Below are 18,511 nucleotides of genomic sequence, written 5' to 3'. Positions count from 1 at the left end.
ACCAGTAAAGGCTCATTCCACCAGGGCAGTGTCTACCTCAGTTGCTTTTGCAGATCGTCAATCCTTAGATATTTGTGCAGCAGCAACACAGTCTTCACCTCACATATTCATTTCCCACTATAAGTTGGATTTGATTTCTAGAGGAAGGGCTTCCTTTGGCTCCATGGTTCTTCGGAATGTCCTTCCTTGAGGGCTCCAAAGATTCAGGTAGCTAGGGACTCTGACCCTGACATGAGGAATGGTGACTGAGATAACATCAGATTTACAGTTATGTACTTACTATAACTTGGAACCTGTGTTATCTGTAGTCACCATTCATCATGGTCCCACCCTCCAGCCCCATTCCTGAGAGATTAGCGGGATGTTGGTGGACCTGCGTTGGTGGTAGCTGTTTTGGTCTGTCTTCTTTCCTTATGCAAACTCGATCTGAGGGATTAGAGGAAAGCAGAGCATCATGGGAGGGGAGGAGCTTGAGTATGCCGACTTGGATCCGATATCGGATCTTAGACCCTAACATGATGAATGGTGACTACAGATAACACAGATGCCAAGTTATGGTAAGCACATAACTATAATTCTTGAATACAGATCATGTACACTTAGCTCATACTTAGTGCACACTTAGTGTAGGTGCTATGGAATTTTGCCCACACACAAGCTTTCACATACAAACGCTTTATCAAGTGTTTTAAATGCTCCAATGTATACTCCTTATATAACACAAATTAAAATTAGATTAATTTGAAGTAATTTAAATTAGTCACATGATCAGTGATGTAAGCTTCTCTGCTTTAAAATAGGCTTTAAAAATCAAGACTCATTAATTCATGGTGTATTCACTGCATTAAATCTACTGTTCCATTCATATTCAATACTTCTGTTGTGTTTATAATATCACCTTTCCTAATACCATCAGCAATTAATTGTAAAACAAAAAAATTAAAAGTATGAAACTTACCCTTAGACTTGTTTAGTTAAAGAATTAGTAGTATTAATCTTTTTAATATCACAGATATGTTCAGCTGTCCTATCCAGTAACCTTCTCTTGGTTTTCCCTATATAGAATGAAGTACAAACAGTACATTTTACCATAGTTACTAAATTCATACTATCACAGTCAGCATACTGAGAAAATTCATATCTGTAATTAGTTGTAGTGTGTATAAAATAAGCTGTAGTATCAGTATATTGGCAATAGTTACATTTTGTACAAGGAAAGTACCTTTTCTTATACTTAGGTTTTCATCTGTCACATCATTTACTATAGAATTCACCCATCTAAAACATCATTTTTGTAATTAAGCTTGTTCTTAAATACTATCCTGGGAGATGAGCCCACAAATTTTGCACTGTCAGACAATGTCATTAAAATCAACCAGTTATCTTTTGTAATATTTGTAATGGATGTGCTGTTACTTGTAAATGCCATAATATAAGGAAGATTAGTATCAGATATTGCCATGACATTGTTCTTTATCAATTAATTGATCAGAATTGAAATATGGACACATACCACCATAATTGTGTCTCACTTCATTCATTGCTTTGTTTATTTCATTTTGGCTATAGCCATGTTTCAAAAAGTCATTAGACATCACCCCTGCTTCTAAATCAAAAAGTATGTCCTCAGACATTTATCTAGATAGTCAACAAAATTGTCCTTCTAAAATATTATTGATATATATCCTGGGTGCATACTATTGCAATGTAAATAGCTATTCTTCTTTGCATCCTTCTTATATATTTTTGTAGCTAAGGACCCTGATTCATGCCATTAGACCAATATATCTAAAAAATTAATACATGTGAGTAATTAAACTCAAATCTCAAAAAGTAGTGCTAGAATTAAGGTACAAGATAAAATGTTTATGTTCATCATCATTCAAAACTCATAACATAAAAATATTATCCACAAGCCTTGCCTAATGTAAAATATCTTTAGAAAAGTCATTATCCCTAAATATGTAGTTTTGTTCCCAGTCAAGCACGAGTAAATTACCACATGTATTTGTTTACAGGTATGCCCATAGCTTTACAATTTATCTGTAGGTAAACTCCATTACCATAGCAAAATACATTGTTCTCAAGTACTAACTCTAGTAATGTACAGGTAGTATTACTAAAACTGTTGCTATTAGTTCTAGTGGCATTCAGAATATTTCCAATACAGGAGGCCCTTTCATTATTAGGGATAGATGTAAGCAGAGATTTTATGTCTTAACTCAGCAAAAATGAAAGAGGGGCCCAGGGTAGACGTATACCATTTACAATGTTTCCTCACAAAATTACCTGTATCCATTATTAGTATTCACTGGTATCCAGATAAGGTCTTAATATTTTCTCCAAATATATAAAAATAGGTTCTGTCAACCAGCCATGCCCTGACACAATATGGTGCATAGGTAGATTTAATGAAACTTTGTGTATTTTAGATTGATCATATATAACTGGTAGGAGAGGTTCCATGGCAGAAAAAATATTCAGACAATTGAGGAATAATGTAAGAATTCAAATACATATCGCATAATCAGATTAACCTTTGAAGTAATCAAATCTTCATAATTTTTTGTCAAAACAGCAAAAGCTGAAACATCATTAAGCATTTCATTCATGCTATTATTATACTTATTGCGATCGACTACTACAACCACTCCACCTTTAACTGTTGGACATATAGTAGTCTTTCTATTAGATATCAATAAGTTTAGTGCTTGGTATTGAGCCTTATTCAAATTATAAAAACTAGTCATATTTTTACTACAAAAGAAACTGTAAATATCTAGCTCACATTTGTTCAAAAATGCTTATATAAGTTGAGATTGAATAGACATGAACGTGCTAGGTTTCTTCAGACTAGTTGCACTATTTAATCAAGTAGTATGTACAGGAAATAGTATCTTCAGACTCACATTCGTAGCAAATAAAAGTACTTCAGTTAAACTTTCAACAACATCAGCCCCTTGAGAAGGTATAAAAGATAAACCCTTTTCCAAAATATCAAGTTTATCTCTAGTTAATTCAGAAGTAAAGATATGTACTAATGTTAATTGTTCCTTACAGAACGTGTCATGCTGCACATTAGCATTCTGTTTTGATTCTTTCCTTTTGATCTCATATTCAGCATTTGTTGTGTTTTCTGAAAAGGATGTTGCTGAAAGGGAACAGGAAGACATGGAAAATATGCAGTGTTAAAAGCATCTGCATCGACTGACGATTCATACGAAGTGGAAGCTGGCGGTTGCACTGGCTTACTAACATTGTGAACTTTGATCTAATGTTCATTTAAAACCTTTGTCTCCTTTGGCCAACAAAAAATGTTCTCATTTAAAAAGTCAGCTCAATCACGGGCTAACTTTGTGTCAGTCAGTCTCCTTTCAAAACCCTGGAGATTATCCATAGTTTCATTTAGTTTATTACTTGCCAGATGATTCAAGGTATTAGCAATAATGCCTTCATATGTCTTCTCAACTTCTTTAAATGAGTCCTTTTCAGTCGTTTTGAAAAATGTTTTCACTAAAGACATATAGTCAAAGCTCACCTTTAAGGTTCTGGTTAGTGAGTCCCATAAGTAGGCATTTTTAAAACTCTAAGCCCATGAGGTGTTATACGCTCCTTTAGGTAAAAGTCAAAACTAAGTCTGTGCCACTGCAGATAGTTATACTGTTGAATTTTCCATTCAAACAATAGAATCTTAGAAAAAATATTTACTGTAGAAGTAGATGAAGTTGAAGTGAATACATTGAATCCACATGCTTCATAGGATAAGGATACCAAAGGATTGCCTGTTACATTTAAACATTTAGTAAGCATGTTCACAGCAGGTTTCGTACATAATGGAGCATTCAAAAACATCCTTGGAGTATAGTCCAGTTCTGGTATGGGTGAAGTCATGTTCCCGACAGACATAATCAAATAATCTAATAAAATACTTCCTGGAATATAACCTTAGAAATATTAGCAAACTGACAGAAATATAGGTATTCATTCCCATTCCCATAGCAGAGGTCTCATTAATATTTACCTTTCTCAGCCTAATGTGCAATAATTGTATAACTAAAAAAACAAAGAGCTTTATAACACTATGTAAAACAGCAGAGTGATTATTTAACCCTAATAATTGGCATTTTTTTCAAAAGGTATTCCTTTTAACCTGTTTCCCATTTATTTATTGTCATAATGCTTTATGTTATTCTGTTTAATAGCTTAATCATGAACACTGCATTTTACAGGTTCATGTTAAATATATAATTTACAGAAAACTGGGAAGCAATTTTTCTTCTTCTTTTTTTTTTTTTTTAGGAAGAAGATGATGATGATATTGAAAGAAAAATAGACAAAGAATTGGAAGATGAGGAAAGAGAAGAAAGTAAAAGTAGTGAGCACGTGCAACTGACGGATAATTTTCACCAAGAAAATGAAGATCTGTATGTTAAGGAGTCTTTATATCTCAGTGATCAACATGCTACATTGTCAGAACTGGATGGTGAGGAAAGTTTCCTGGATAAAGTGCTGTTTGGTCCTGAGGAAGAAGATGATAAAGAAGATGAAGAAGCAAAAAAATATATTTTAGAGAAAATAGAGCAAGCTAACAAACAGCTGGAGGATGAGGAACCAGTAAATGAAAGCAGAGAGCGCAGACTGAAATTCAAAGAAAATCTGATTGACTTTGAGGTGCCACCTTTAGAGTATGTTGAGTTAGATGATGATGATGGTATTAATTGCAATGATGGTGACATTTCTGGAAGAATGTCAGTAATGAAGATTTCTAATAACGATGAGCCTGAAATTTCCCCCATTTCAATAGGAAGTGCTAAAGATCAAGAGAATAAAGACAAGAAAGTATTAATAGAAAGGGATGGAAAATTTGAACTTCTGAGCTTACAGGATATTGAGAGCCAGTCTTTCTTGCCTGTTATAAATGGTGGTTCAGATGATACTGATTCAAAGCATAGCTCTCCAAGATCTTCACATATACTTGGTTTTGATACTAAAGATGACAGTACATCATTTAGTCAGGACAGTACAGGATTTTCTTCATCTGGTAGTGAACTCAACTATTTACCTAGACCACCAACTGCTCCTAAAGGGCGTCCAAGTTCAGCAGCTACTGTGGGGAGAAATGCAAGAAAAAAGACATCAACTCGAAGAGTGCAGTCTGCAAATCTGCCGGCAAGAAGGTCTACATATTGTCTTACACCAGAACAAAAACAGCTTCAAAAGAAGATTGAACAGAGCAGAGCACAGCAAAGAAAAGAGGTAATATTCCATCTTTATATAAATTGAGAGAGAGTTTGTTATAATAATTATGTTCCAGATTTCAAAAGAGTTGCTCTCAGTGTAAGTCTGCTGTGATTGCAAAAGACCTGTTCTCAGTGTAAATGACTTACTTTGGTGTAAGGCCTATCTATAAACAGGCTTACTAAAGGGATCAGATTCCAAAACACTTGCTTTTAGTGTAAGTTATCACTTAAAAAATACACAGGTTTTACATGAGAATTATCTTAAACTGACAGATGATACACATCATGGGTGCTTGATCTTGAGATGCAGAATGGGAAAAATAAGTTACAGCTGCACATCTTGCAGAAAATTTGCAATTATTAGCTTAAAGTTGCAGGGCTCATAAAGGTAATTGCCATTAGTTTGGAAGAAGTGCTATTTCATTATTATATGTGCACAGTCTGGTAATCTGTTTCAGTAGGAAGGAAACAGTCATTCTGAAAGTTTAGAAGTGAGCCAAAAGCTGTTACATGTACTGTTCTGTAAAAGGTACAGGTATCCATTTTTCATTTATTTATTATTCAACCAAAATTACAAGGAATGATGGTGTAAATGCTGCTTAAAAGAAATGCTGATGTAGACAGGTGTGACTTTTTGAACTTTTAAATCCTGTGCTTATTGGTAAACATAGTGCATTCATTTCTGTAACTAAGTGTAGCATATCATGACTTTTGTATATTTTTTTCTGCAGCTGACTCACTTGACTTAGGAAGACTGTATAAATTGTTTGGAATTGTGATTTTTTTCTGATTCAGTGGCAACTTAACTTTCCAGAGCCAAAGTAGGTGTGTACCCATTGAGATTTTTGTACCATTTTTTGTACTCTGAACAATGTTTTTTTTTTTTGTAACTAGAGTGAGACATCAGACTAATCTGTAAATTATTAAGCCAGTAAATCCATTCTGCACTTCAGTTTGTCATATAGCAGCTGTGAAGAACTGAATCACATCTGCATCCGTCTCCACTGAGGGCACCACCCTAAATTCAGCAATTAAATTCAATTGAAAATAAAAAAAAATGTTATACTTTTTAAACAATTATAGACTGGCACTTGTTCTAATTCATCTCTGTAGAGTTTATTCTCTTTGTCTCTCTCTATCTCTCTCTCTTTCTGTTTCCCTCATTTTCTCTCACATACTCTTTTTATACACATTCTTTCCAATCCTTGTCTACAGCACGAAATTATGCAAAGCTTTCTTTAACGTTTGTTTTCTTAACACCATCCACTTTTAGGCAGTAGCAGCATGTGCAAAAGCTGCAGCATTAAGTAGGCTCAGCAGCACTGTTGCTTCCTTACCTCTCAATGCACACCATCTCCTGTTCAAGATACAGGCTGTATTCTTCATAAAGCTGCTGCTAATGCTGTATATATTGGAAAAACGATAGAGCATTTGTTCAAATCTGATGCAAAAATTAGGATGTCAGTGAGATAGGATTAGAGAGGCAAAGTGGATGGGTATGAAAATTTGGCCATAGTAAGTGGTCTATGAATGTTGGGTTAAATTAATATTTGGTAGTGAGTTAAGCTGACATTTTTTGTGCAGGAAGTTTGTGACCATGAGCCTTCCAGCTAACAGTTCAGGATCAAAAGCATGTCTTCAAATACAGCGGTTAAATAGTGTACCATGTCCCCACAACTTCTCAGACCCAATGCTTATATGATTTGTTAAACAATGTATGCTGGTAACATAAACACCAAAGTCATCTGTGCTTACAGATATCTCCTAGCACTGATCATGGATGGTGAGGCTTCTGCAACTCAATCAGTTAGCCACTCAAACATGCAACTGTATCCTTGTCAAAGTGTGTCTACTTAATGATGTATATGGCTAGGCATGTTATGTTTCCTGTGATCACTTGACTGGTGCCCTTCCTGTGTTCCTTCATTCACAGCCTGGGAGTAACATTAGTGCAAGTAACTCGGGGCAGTTAGAACTAATGTATTTGTCAATGAATCAGTCTTTTAATTACATGTACATATATCCCTTGTTTTCTGTGGTTGTATCATTTGGATTCTCTCTTGCCTTTTCTCAGTGCTTACACATGTTTTTATCATTTAAGTAGGAGAATTTATGATTTTATGTCACATCATTCAATTATGATAAAAAGCTACTTTTTTCTAATTTTAAAGGCAGACTGCTGCAGAGAGAAGTTTAGCCCACTAAGGATTGCAACATCTGAACCATGCCTTAGCTGTAAAGGATGCAGATGCATTTCATTTCTGCTGTGCAGCTGTTCAGATGTTTGACCTGTGTGAATGTGATAGTTTTATTTGATGGCAGTATTACTGTTATTTTAGTTATAACAATATATGAAAAGCTGCACTTCAGATAAAGATGCTTGCTGGGACATTCTTGGCTTATAGCATTTTTTTATGTTACTTTATTATATCAGTAGTAAATGTCTAACCTACATTTGGTTTATCTGATTACCCAACATACTACAGTGCAAAACAATATTCTACCATAATATGATTTGAAAGGCGGCACTATATTGTTTATTGTGGAAAAAGGTAGCACATGCAAACACAAATATTTAAGCTGTTGAGCTTAAAGAGTTTCTGAGTTTCTACTGCTGCACTAAACTTGAGGTAGCTTGCTTTTTATACATATAAAGTGGTGTCTGTATGTATATTTAAAATTGAATATAGAAACATATCAAAGATCTGTATACATCCAAGTAAAATTTTTGTAAGTAAATATAAATTACTTAACATTGCCCTACAGTCTGCCATTGATATGATCTATAGCAGTAAATGTGAAACAAAAATTAACAGGATCCATGTTCATTGACCTTAGAAGATCTTTGATAATGTTGACCTTTGACTTCTTGTTCAAAAACTCTGCCAACAACCCTCAAGTGATAGAAAGTAAATGGTTTGCAAACTACTCGCTCAATATGACTGCCATAATGCAAATAAGAATCGGACAATTAAAACAAACGTGTCCTGTATCAGAAGTACCTATAGGGTTTTATTCTTGGACCTGTATTCTTCTTGTTATAAATAATTTAACCTACAATCTTCCAAAATAAAATTAAATGCTTTCTGCTGTCAGTTTTCTTAATTTTAAATAATTATACAGAAATCACTACAAAATGAGATTAATAAAATGTTTCACCAGTTATATATATAAATCAGTTCATATTTAACTCTGAAGTATTAACCATTATTCAAGATCAGTCAAGGACTAGGTACAAACAAACCCATTATATCATAGGTTCATAAGTTTATACTAGGTAGGTGACCTGGGTGATGCAATCCACAGAGATTAGATTTTGAATTTGCTAGCATGCTTAATGACAGCCATACTGTTACCTCAGTAATAAATTTTGTAGGTAAGCACTCAGTTGTCAAGGCAGAACTTGGAGGAGGCCAATGTGTTCCATTGTTAGACTTGCAAAGAGAGCTTGTTCCATAGGTAGGGGATTTTTTTTGGGGGGGGGAGGATGAGGAACCTATCTCTCCAAAAAGCCTTGTTTTTGTTGTAATGAAGGTTGGGGTCTTTGGAGCAAGTCTTTTTATTACTACCAGTATTTCTGAGGTGGACAAGATCTAGAAAAACAAGATCTGTCATAGTGCTAGGAGTTGGTTTGAGACAAAGAAAAGTGATAGGGTTTTTACTCTCTCAGGAAAGATAAGGCAATTTAATCCTTTTAATTTTTTTTAGTTAATAAACGTTGCAGTAGTTGGGCAAGGTGCTTGGAACAGTATATTTAAATGGTCCATTACATTTTACAATTGGTCTGATGAGGGAAGAATGAGAAGGGTTATGTCATCCTTAGACCTAGAGGGTATGTTGTGACTTTCGGCTTTTGCCGGTTAGGGGTCGCCACAGCGGAACTCCGGTCCGCTAATGATTGGCAGTTGATTTTTACGTACCGAGTTGCCAGCCCTGACGCACAACCTTCAACAAAGGTTCGCCCATTCACGCATGTCTCCACGCAGAAGACGATCTAACTGAGAGTCGAACCGGACAGCATCTTACTGTGAGGCGACAACGCTACCGCAGCACCACTTTGGTAATTTATTGAGCAAGGTAGATGGATTTCCTAACTGTAACTGATGGATGATGATTAAAGTTGAAGGATAGTTCATTGCCATTGAAAGAGATGATTTGCTGTTGATGAAAGTACCTAGATATCCAATGACTTTGTCTGTATTAAGCAGGGACCCATTTATGTGCCAATCAGTAGGATATGTTTGTTTCCTAAATACAATTTTAGTACATGTTTTGGTATTAAGCTTAAAACCATGATCAGTATACCAAGTATCTGTTATGGAAAGTTCCTTCTGTACAATATTAATATCCTTGTAGTGTAAACTTTGGTCCAGTAGTCCAGGACTTGACCACTCAAAAAAGTCCATAGAAGTCAGTGTACTAAGCCAGTTAACAAAAATAAATAAAATAAAATAATGGCACCCAGTTTACACTCATCTGAAAACTTGATTAACCATAGACCTTTGACAATGAATAAGGAGGTTCCAAAAATGAGGAGATGTGGTACAGCTTCCTGAGAAAATCTACTAGTCATGCCCCTTTAAGGTGAGAAGGTAATACTGACTCTTATTTTGTGCATTAAGTTGGAGACCCAGTTTGCAAAGTGTTGATAAGATAGTGTTTATGTTTATTCTAGTAATTATATCAATTATGCCTGCATGTGAAATAATATCAAAGGTTTTAGCAAGGTCCAGATAAGCTCTATGGATAAATGGTCTTTGTTGATGGCATCCATTCCATTTTAAGAAAACTAATTGGATTAAGGAAATATGATGTACCTTTCATGAAGCCAGATTGACTGGGGTTGAGGATTTGTAGGTCATCAGTTTCATTTCTCATGAAGTTGACCAACATACATTCCATGTTTTTGCAGATGATGCCGGTAAGTCTAATAAAACAACTTTTGCCATTGCCTGTGGTGAAGCCACCCTTATGGGTATCATTAATATAGAAGGCAACATATTTGAAATTATGAAAAAATGCAAATATTCGGACTACTGTCTGGGTCCAACACCAAGTTTAAATTATTATGTAGTACATGGAGCACCATCATTATGCCCCATTAATAGATAAATAACATTGTCACCTCACAGTAAGACGCTGTCCGGTTCGATTCTCAGCTAGAGCGTCTTCTGCGTGGAGACATGCATGAATGGGTGTACCTTCGTTGAAGGTTGTGCGTCAGGCCTGGCAAACCGGTACGTAAAAATCAACTGCCAATCATTAGCGGACCAGAGTTCCGCTGTGGCGACCCCTAACCGGGAAAAAGACGAAAGACACAAACAATAGATAAATAACATCCTGGTTCATCACTACACTAGTGTGAGACCTGACCTTAAGTCTTAGAAGGGTGCTTAACAGTTATTAAGCACCTGTTACATACTGATAAGATCACATCTGTCAATCAAAGCTGAAAGCGGTGGCCTGTAAACAGCAATAGCAGAAGGACATGAAATGGATTCATTTCAACTCCTGTTTCTGCCTGCTGTCTGCTATATTATAGCCACTATTTTGAATCAGACTGTTTCTCTTAGGCAGGCAGTACATAAGGATGTCAACTACTACCCCACTGCTTTACTGGCTTTCAAAGCCAGCACAGTGCATCACATTTTTTTTCTTTATTTTACTTTTGTGTAACTAGCAGTACATGGAGCAGATGAATCTCCTTGCACTACAAAAAATTATGATCAGGTCTCTTATCCTTAAGTATTATTTTATGTTCTCAACTTGAATGCCAGGAAGTTCTCGAGGTGAATTTCTTGGCAACCATGTCTCAAACACATAATATACATTGTGATGATGTGAGGTATTGCCAGCTGTGCCAGGAGAAGTAGGCAGTGGATGTGTAATATATGCCAGCATAGCTAGCTGGAGTTTTGTAAATAATTATATGTCATCTGTATATCAAACTGATTTGTACAAGTGCTTATGTTGAAAATATATTTATAAAGCTGCTTGTGATAAAAATGTACAAACAGTGGGTCCTGCTGGACAGAAAAGAAATACACCTATATGTCAGACTGTATTGTAACTGTTGAAATTAATATATTATAACAGAGGATACTGGAAGAGAAGAGGTTAATCTTAGTCCAGCTAACTTTGAAAAATAGTCTAAAATTAAATTAGCTGCCTTAGGCCATAAAGATTGTATCTTACAGTTCTCATTGCAAGCAGAAACAAAATTTCTGTGAAAACCAGGACTAAGAATCCTACTGTATTATCCTTGGGGTGAACTAATTGCTATTCTGGAAGGGTGGAAGTTTTTGAAATGGTTTTATAGCTTCCAGATGGTATAACACATCTTAGCAAAGCTCTATGTGTGTGTATTATGTCACATACATGCTAGATTCTGGTTCAGTTTCTACTAAAGGGGGTAGTGTGGGAACCAGAGTCAGATGACCAGATCTATGTGATGTCATTTTGTAATCCAGCACTGAAATGATGTTTTAATACTAGATGAGACAGAAGTCTCAGGGCAGTCTGTTTTTGAAACCTGACAAAGAAGGATCACTCACCCTCTTCATCTTGCTTTGTTTTAGTAAGTAACTAGGGAATAGTAATTATTTATCTCAGTCAGGAAATAATAGTGAGATTAGTTAAGTAGTGTTTTTCTGTATCTCTGTGAATCTTTCCATCTGTGTTATTTTTAATATTTCTGTGATTGAAACTCTGGTGTTTATTGTAAAGAGATATTTACTATTTTCATGTCTTTTTACTATTTATTATTAAATATATTTTAACTTTTCATTACTGGTTGGTCTTTCAAAGAATATTTTAATCTTTGGGAGTACTTATATTTATTTGGTGACATTGTGGCCGCTTCTGAAAGCCTTGCTGCATTGGTCAAACACTACCATTTGTATTAGTATTAATTTTACTAAGTATAATTACATATATACATACATACATACATACATACTTACATACAGATATTTCAACCATGGTCATTAATGCCCTTTAAGCTTGTCAATATACCAAAACACTTGTTCCCATAATAAGGGTCCAGGCTGTTCATAAAAGTATCTAAACTAGTATTTGCTTTAATGTAATGTGGTAGTCTGTTCCATGCATCAGCTACTCTATCAGAGAACTAGTTAGTACACTTCTCATTCCTACAGAATCTTCTACATAGGTTGTCTGATGATTCTCTAGTACTTATTGATAACCTCAAACATTCCCAGAGGTAGTTGTCTCTAAATGCCCTATATGCCTGAATAAGATCTCCTCTTAGATGTCTATAAGAGACAATATACAAGTTCAGATATTTTAGTCTTTCATAATAACTTAAATTTTCACATCCATGGATGCCCTTGGTGTATTTTCACTGTACTATTTCCAGTTTACTCATGTTTGTTTTCTTATAGGGTTTCTGTATTGGTATTCCTTACTCAGTTTTGGAGCTAATGTAACTAACAAAGAATGACTTCATCATTTTTGATTTCCTAGACTTTATAAATCTTTTTACACAACCTATAGATCTATAACTATCATTAGCCATTTGGTTGATCTGATATAGAAAAACTCATCACTGGGTCTAACCATGTACCCAGGTCCTTAAATGAGTCTACAGTTTCAATCAGTGTGTGCTGTATTAAATATTCACCTTTCAATTTATGTCTCCCAAATCTCATATCCTCAGTTTTTTATGTATTTATCAGGACATTATTCTCCTGCGCCCAAATAGTCAGTTTAGTCAAGTTATTTTGCAGACATGCCTTATCTGTAACACATGTTATCAGTTTACCCAGTTTCAAGTCATCTGCATATAGACTGTAGAATACCTCAGAGGAAAAGGTTAGGTCTGAAAGATACACTCTAAACAAGTAAGGGCCTAGGACAGAGCCCTGTGGGATACCTTGACTGTAACGTAGAATTTCACCTGTCCAGTTGCTGTATGATCCTTCCATGTCCTATTTGTAAGCCATGCAGCTATCCATCTTACTAAGAGTACATCCGTACCCAGTTGTTCTAATTTATTGTTCAGTGTTTTGTGTATGACCCTGTCAAATCTATATAAATTACTTCACAGCACAATATTTCATTCATAGCTGTTACTATATTGTTATAGAACATCATATTGCAGGTGGTAATAGATCTATTTTCAACATATGCGTGCTGATATATGGTTTCAGTTCCCAGCCCATCCAATTCTGACAATAACTTATTCAATATTACCTTCTTCATTATTTTTCCATAACATGAATGTAGACTTAAGGGTCTATAAGACTCTGAGTTTGTCCTACTCCCCTGTCCCTTAAAGACAGGTTTAATAAGAGCATGTCTCCAATCTTGAGAAATCTCTCCATATTTATGTGACCTAGTGAATAATAGATATAACGGTACTGTAAGTTCTTGCTGACATGTTCTCAGGTCACTGTTACTTATTCTTTCTCCTCCCTGTGCTTTGTTTGGATCCAGTTTCACAGTTCTTTTTCAATATAATCTAATTTGATTCCAGTATCTGAGGTCACCTGTATGTCACTAAGACAACTTATTGCCCCTTTTGTAGAGCCAAACTGTTTTGCATAAGATTTTGTAAATATATCTATAATCTGTTGTGTCTGAGAATAAATTTTAGAATCTGCACTCAGTTTATCACTCTGTATGTCTTTACTCTTTCCACATCTTATGTATCTATAAAAAGGTTTCCTATTATGCTCAATATCTTTATATAAATTTTCTTCAAATTTTTCTTGAACTTGTCTCACACTATGCTTAATCTGTTTGTCCAGCTTATTTCAGTTTTCAAGCTTGTAGTTCGACCTCTCTTCCATTTCTTATATTTTTGTCTCTCACCTTAATCAGGTATCTTCTTCTTATGGAAATATATCCCCTGACTTTGTATGCCTAGATCCTGATGTTAAACATTTTTTCATTTTGCACTCAAACAATTTCTCTTTCAAAACTTTCCGCATTTCATCTGCAGTTTTTCTATTAAATACCTCACTCCAGTTAGTTTTACATAGTGACTGTTTTGCTTCCATATAATCTGTAATTACGCTTCTGCGCATTGGTTTAGATTTCACTTTTGCAGAATTATCTAGCAACAAATTAATCTTTATAACCCCATGATCAGTGCACATCAACAGTGGTAAAACTTGACTTGAAGTAACAGTAATATCTTCAGGAAGACAATGTCTAGTATGTTCTGTCCCGTGGTAGTTTTTTTACAGTCTGAAGCAATTGTTGTTCCTGAATATACATTGTGAATAATTTCCTTACTAATGTTGTTGAATCAATATTATTCCAGTCTGTTTCTGGTAAATATAAGTCCCCAGTCAATATTATTCTTCCCTCCTATGTTTCATGCTAGAAAAATGTGAATTCATATACGTCCTTTGCACTTGACTTTGGTGGTCTATACACTCCAGCAGTTGTTATATGTTCCAGGGTTGTCTTTGTCTTTATTATCACAGTTACACAGTCTGTAGTATGGTGTTATCATTGAACATGCAATAATCACAGGTCTCATAACTATCTTTAATCCCTGTCATAACACCTCCACCTGATTTTTTGTTAGAATGTCTGTTACAGTAAAAACATTTATACCCTTACAGAACTGGTTTCCAGTCGTTGTTCTTTAACCATGTTTCACAAACAGTAACAGCATCAATGTTGTGGGAACATAGCAAATTTTCCAATAAAAAGAAAAATTTAGTATTAATGCTCCTAGCATTAACAACCATCAGAGATGCATCAAATGTTGCTGTCTGTGAACTGTTAAATTTTTGACCTTGCAAAAATCCTGCTTAGTGTTTGTCAAATATTGGAAAATATCTGCTGCAAGAATTTTCTTCCCTGATCTTGACAAATGCACGCCATCTTGTCTGAACTCATGTGTGCCCAAAACTAGGCTTGGATGCTCTACACATTTCCATTTTTTAGAACAGGACATTTTTTCCATGTAGGTATTCACCCAAAAAATCTTTTTATTCATGGTGACCTGACTATCCTTTCTACAGGTGATTTATGAAAAATACGTCCTAACACCAGTACAAGCTATACTGTCTTAGAGGGATGTCAGTTCCCTACTAACAGTCATAGAGTCCTTGAGGATGAGATCATTTGTACTAACATGAATAAAAACAGATCCATACTTCCTTACATTAAGGTGTTCCAAAGCTTGTCTCACATCTTCTGTTTTTGCTCTGGCAAGCATAACACTATTCAGTGTTCATTATCTTCTCCACAGATATAAGTATCAGTTCCTCTAATAATTGAATCTCCAATTACAAGAATATCTTTGCTGACCAGCTCTGAAGAATCTTTAACTTCTAATACAGTTTTATCCATTCCGTTCAGATCCGCATATGATCCTCAAACAACAGACGATATTTCCATAAGCAAGGTTGGTTTCCGGAAGTTGAGCTATTACCATAACCTAATTTATTACGTAAACAGCTAAGTGGGTTAAGGGCCAGGCGAAACAGCAGTGGAGACAAAGAATCACTCTGGAATATCATCCTTTTAATTTTTATCCCTGGTATAATAATTTGCTGTTTGTCATGGCTTAGCTGTAAAGTCATTTGCCATTATTTCATAGGCAGTGCAGTGTAATTGATCAGTATATAGTGTATCATGCACATTTATAAGCATTCCATTATCCATGAATGTGAGATGCATACTTGGATTGTTCCACTTTTTACAGCTCTCTGTTATGTCTATGTTTAACAGCAGGTGATCCTTTGTTCTATGTAACTTTTTTGTTTTATTGCCATGATTAATTTTTTTGTAGATGGCTATAAATTCCATCTGCATCAGTTCATAGGTTCATAGGTTCATACTAGGCTATCTGCCCGAGGGCATTTACAAGCCTAGCCCATAGATGTTAAGTTGTCCATCTCGCCTTCATTCTTGCTGGATGGGTTCGGAGCCGACCTCGGCTCCGACTCAGCCGCTCTAAAAGCTCGAGAGTTGGTTCCACCGGCTCGAGGCTCCCCTTATATCCCACAATGCTAGGCGGTATTACCTTAGATCTCATTTGCCGCTACAGCTATCGAGACGTGTTGCTTCAACCGGCTTCAGGTGAGTGTAGAAAATAGTTTTAAAAAGTTACTAAACCCCTTTAAATTAGTTTTCCTTACAGTATCCCCTTATTTTAAAGGATTTTTATCCCTTCTTCCTTGTTCTTACCCTTTTTTTACCACAAGAACTTATAGTTCTTCCCTTAGGCCTTCGGGCCCTCCCATCCCCCCTTGGAGTGTATGTGTTTTTTTTTTTTTGTAGGGACTTTTATAAAATTTAAAACTATCTAAATTTATTTAGTTTAAGTTAGTTTTATTTAGTGTATAGTGTAATCGGTGTGTTTTTGCTTGTGTGTGATTACACTTGTTCCTTAAAATGTCTAAGGATTCGAAGGTGTCAGGCTTCAAGAAGTGTGACTCGTGCTGTCAGAAAATGTCTCTGACAGACGGTCACACTTCTTGTGTGTACTGCCTGGGACCTTTACACCTGCAGGACTCTTGTGCTGTGTGCCATGGCTTCAGCCCTAGAGTCCTGCAGGAAAGAAAGAACAAGCTCATTTTACGGGGCTTGCTAAAGCCTGAGGGTCCCCCGACTGTATCTTCGGGCAAACCTTCTAAGGCTTCTAGGTCTTCGACTCCAGCTACTGAGTCGGCACCTAAGACACCGAAGCCTGCTACTACATCGGCTCCGGCTGGAGCCGATGAGACTCGAACTTCCACTTCTGTGGTTCCCTCGGCTCCGGCTGGAGCCGAGGTATTGGAAATGGCTGAGTCGGCTCCGATCAGACTATCGGAACCGACCTCTAGGAAGAGGTCAAGGTCACCGTCCCTCAGCTCCGTTCATTCGGCTCCAGCCTCTCCCTTGCTGTCTGAACGGTGCCATAGGTCGCACTCCTCTAGGTCTTCGAGGCTTTCTGACCATGACCTTCAGAGGGTAGTGAGTTGACTTCTTAAGTCCGAGGCACTGGCCCAAATGCTTCAGAGCCCGACTCATCAGTCGATGCTTAACCCTATATCTCAAAATATTCCTCCTCCGATTCCTTTGAGCTCGGAGCCGGGGCGTTTCGGACCCGAGACTGTGGTAGCGTCGGAGCCGATACAATTGTCTTCGGCACCATCGTCGGCTCCGATTTCTTCCTTGGAAGAATCTCGGCGCTGGACTTCCCTCATCGGCTCCGAGGGGGTGAGTGGCATCGGACCCTTGTCCGACCCCGCTCTCCCTCTCGGTGCTTCGGCGCTGGTGAGTTCGGCTCCGACATCGGCCTCGGAGCCACCGCTGTCAGTGCCGAGGGAGGTTTTCAGTTTTTCGGAGCGGGACCTCTGGCTCTGCCTGACAGGGGTGCATTCGAGGTCATGCGGAGTGTGTTGGAACCCGGTTCAACTCCACAGTCGGCTCCGTCCATCCCTCCCTCTTCGGTGCCTCAGGTTATGTCTGCTCACTCCCTCATCCCAGACCGCAGAGAGCCAGCTCCTCAAGAATCCCCTGTGGGGATCTCATCCTCTTCCGAGGCCTCTCCTGAATTGGCAGGGGAGCCCCCTAGGAAGAGAAAGTGCAAGAGGAAGCACATAGACTCACCTGAGTCTGTCACCTCTGACACGGATTTAGAGGATTCCGAGGGTTCCCCCCATTCCCCTTCTGAAGATGTCTCCTTTGCAGACATTCTAGAGATCCTGAAACAGAGGGGAAATTGGCCAGCCCTTAACCCTTCGGAGGATGAATCTGTGTATCTTGAGGCGTTTGGCTGGGTGTCCCCCCCCTTTGACCCCCTCATGCATGTGGTAGCTAAAAAGGCTTGGACGGCTCCTGACTCTGTGGACCCCACCCCCAGGAGACCTTCAAAGTTTATCACAGCACCAGCAGATAAACAATTTCTCACTAAGGGAGTTTCTGTGGATGCTATGGTGGTAGCTGCCGCCACTAAGAAGGAGCTAGCTGATCCTTCGGTGCCTGTCTATCCTCCTAACAAGGAATCTAGGTCTATGGACAGGTACGGGAAGCAGATGTTTTCATCAGCGACCTTTGCTATGCGTTCGCTGAACTACCTCTGCCATTTCACTCGTCTTCAAAGAGACTTGATCAAGGAAGCGAGTGAGATGTTGAAGGACCCTACAGCTGCGGGTTTTCAGGACAAGATGAATGCTCAGCTGGCTACCCTAAACTCTATAGCTAACTCCTCCATGCGCCTCCTTTCATATGCGGCTGATGGAGCGAGCAGAGCTGCAGGGACAGGTGTGGCCTTACGCCGGCATGCCTGGATGCGGCTATGC

The 18,511-nt window shown here is 37.4% G+C and overlaps 1 protein-coding gene across 3 annotated transcripts in view; it reads left to right on the top strand.

Annotated features, from left to right (window-relative positions):
• Positions 1-18,511, top strand: part of CCDC181 (coiled-coil domain containing 181) — a 606,866-nt gene that overhangs the window by 299,129 nt on the left and 289,226 nt on the right. For all 3 annotated transcript variants that reach the window (XM_044072352.1, XM_044072351.1, XM_044072353.1), the window contains exon 3: positions 4,300-5,256. In XM_044072352.1, the coding sequence (XP_043928287.1) occupies positions 4,300-5,256 (957 nt within the window). The remainder of the gene's footprint in view (positions 1-4,299; positions 5,257-18,511) is intronic.

This window comes from Protopterus annectens, chromosome 5.part0, assembly GCF_019279795.1.
Source record: "Protopterus annectens isolate FY-2018-M chromosome 5.part0, PAN1.0, whole genome shotgun sequence".
Classification (NCBI taxonomy): domain Eukaryota; kingdom Metazoa; phylum Chordata; order Ceratodontiformes; family Protopteridae; genus Protopterus; species Protopterus annectens.
The sequence above is the reverse complement of the archived record's forward strand: the minus strand, read 5'-3'. Positions and strand labels throughout refer to the sequence as shown.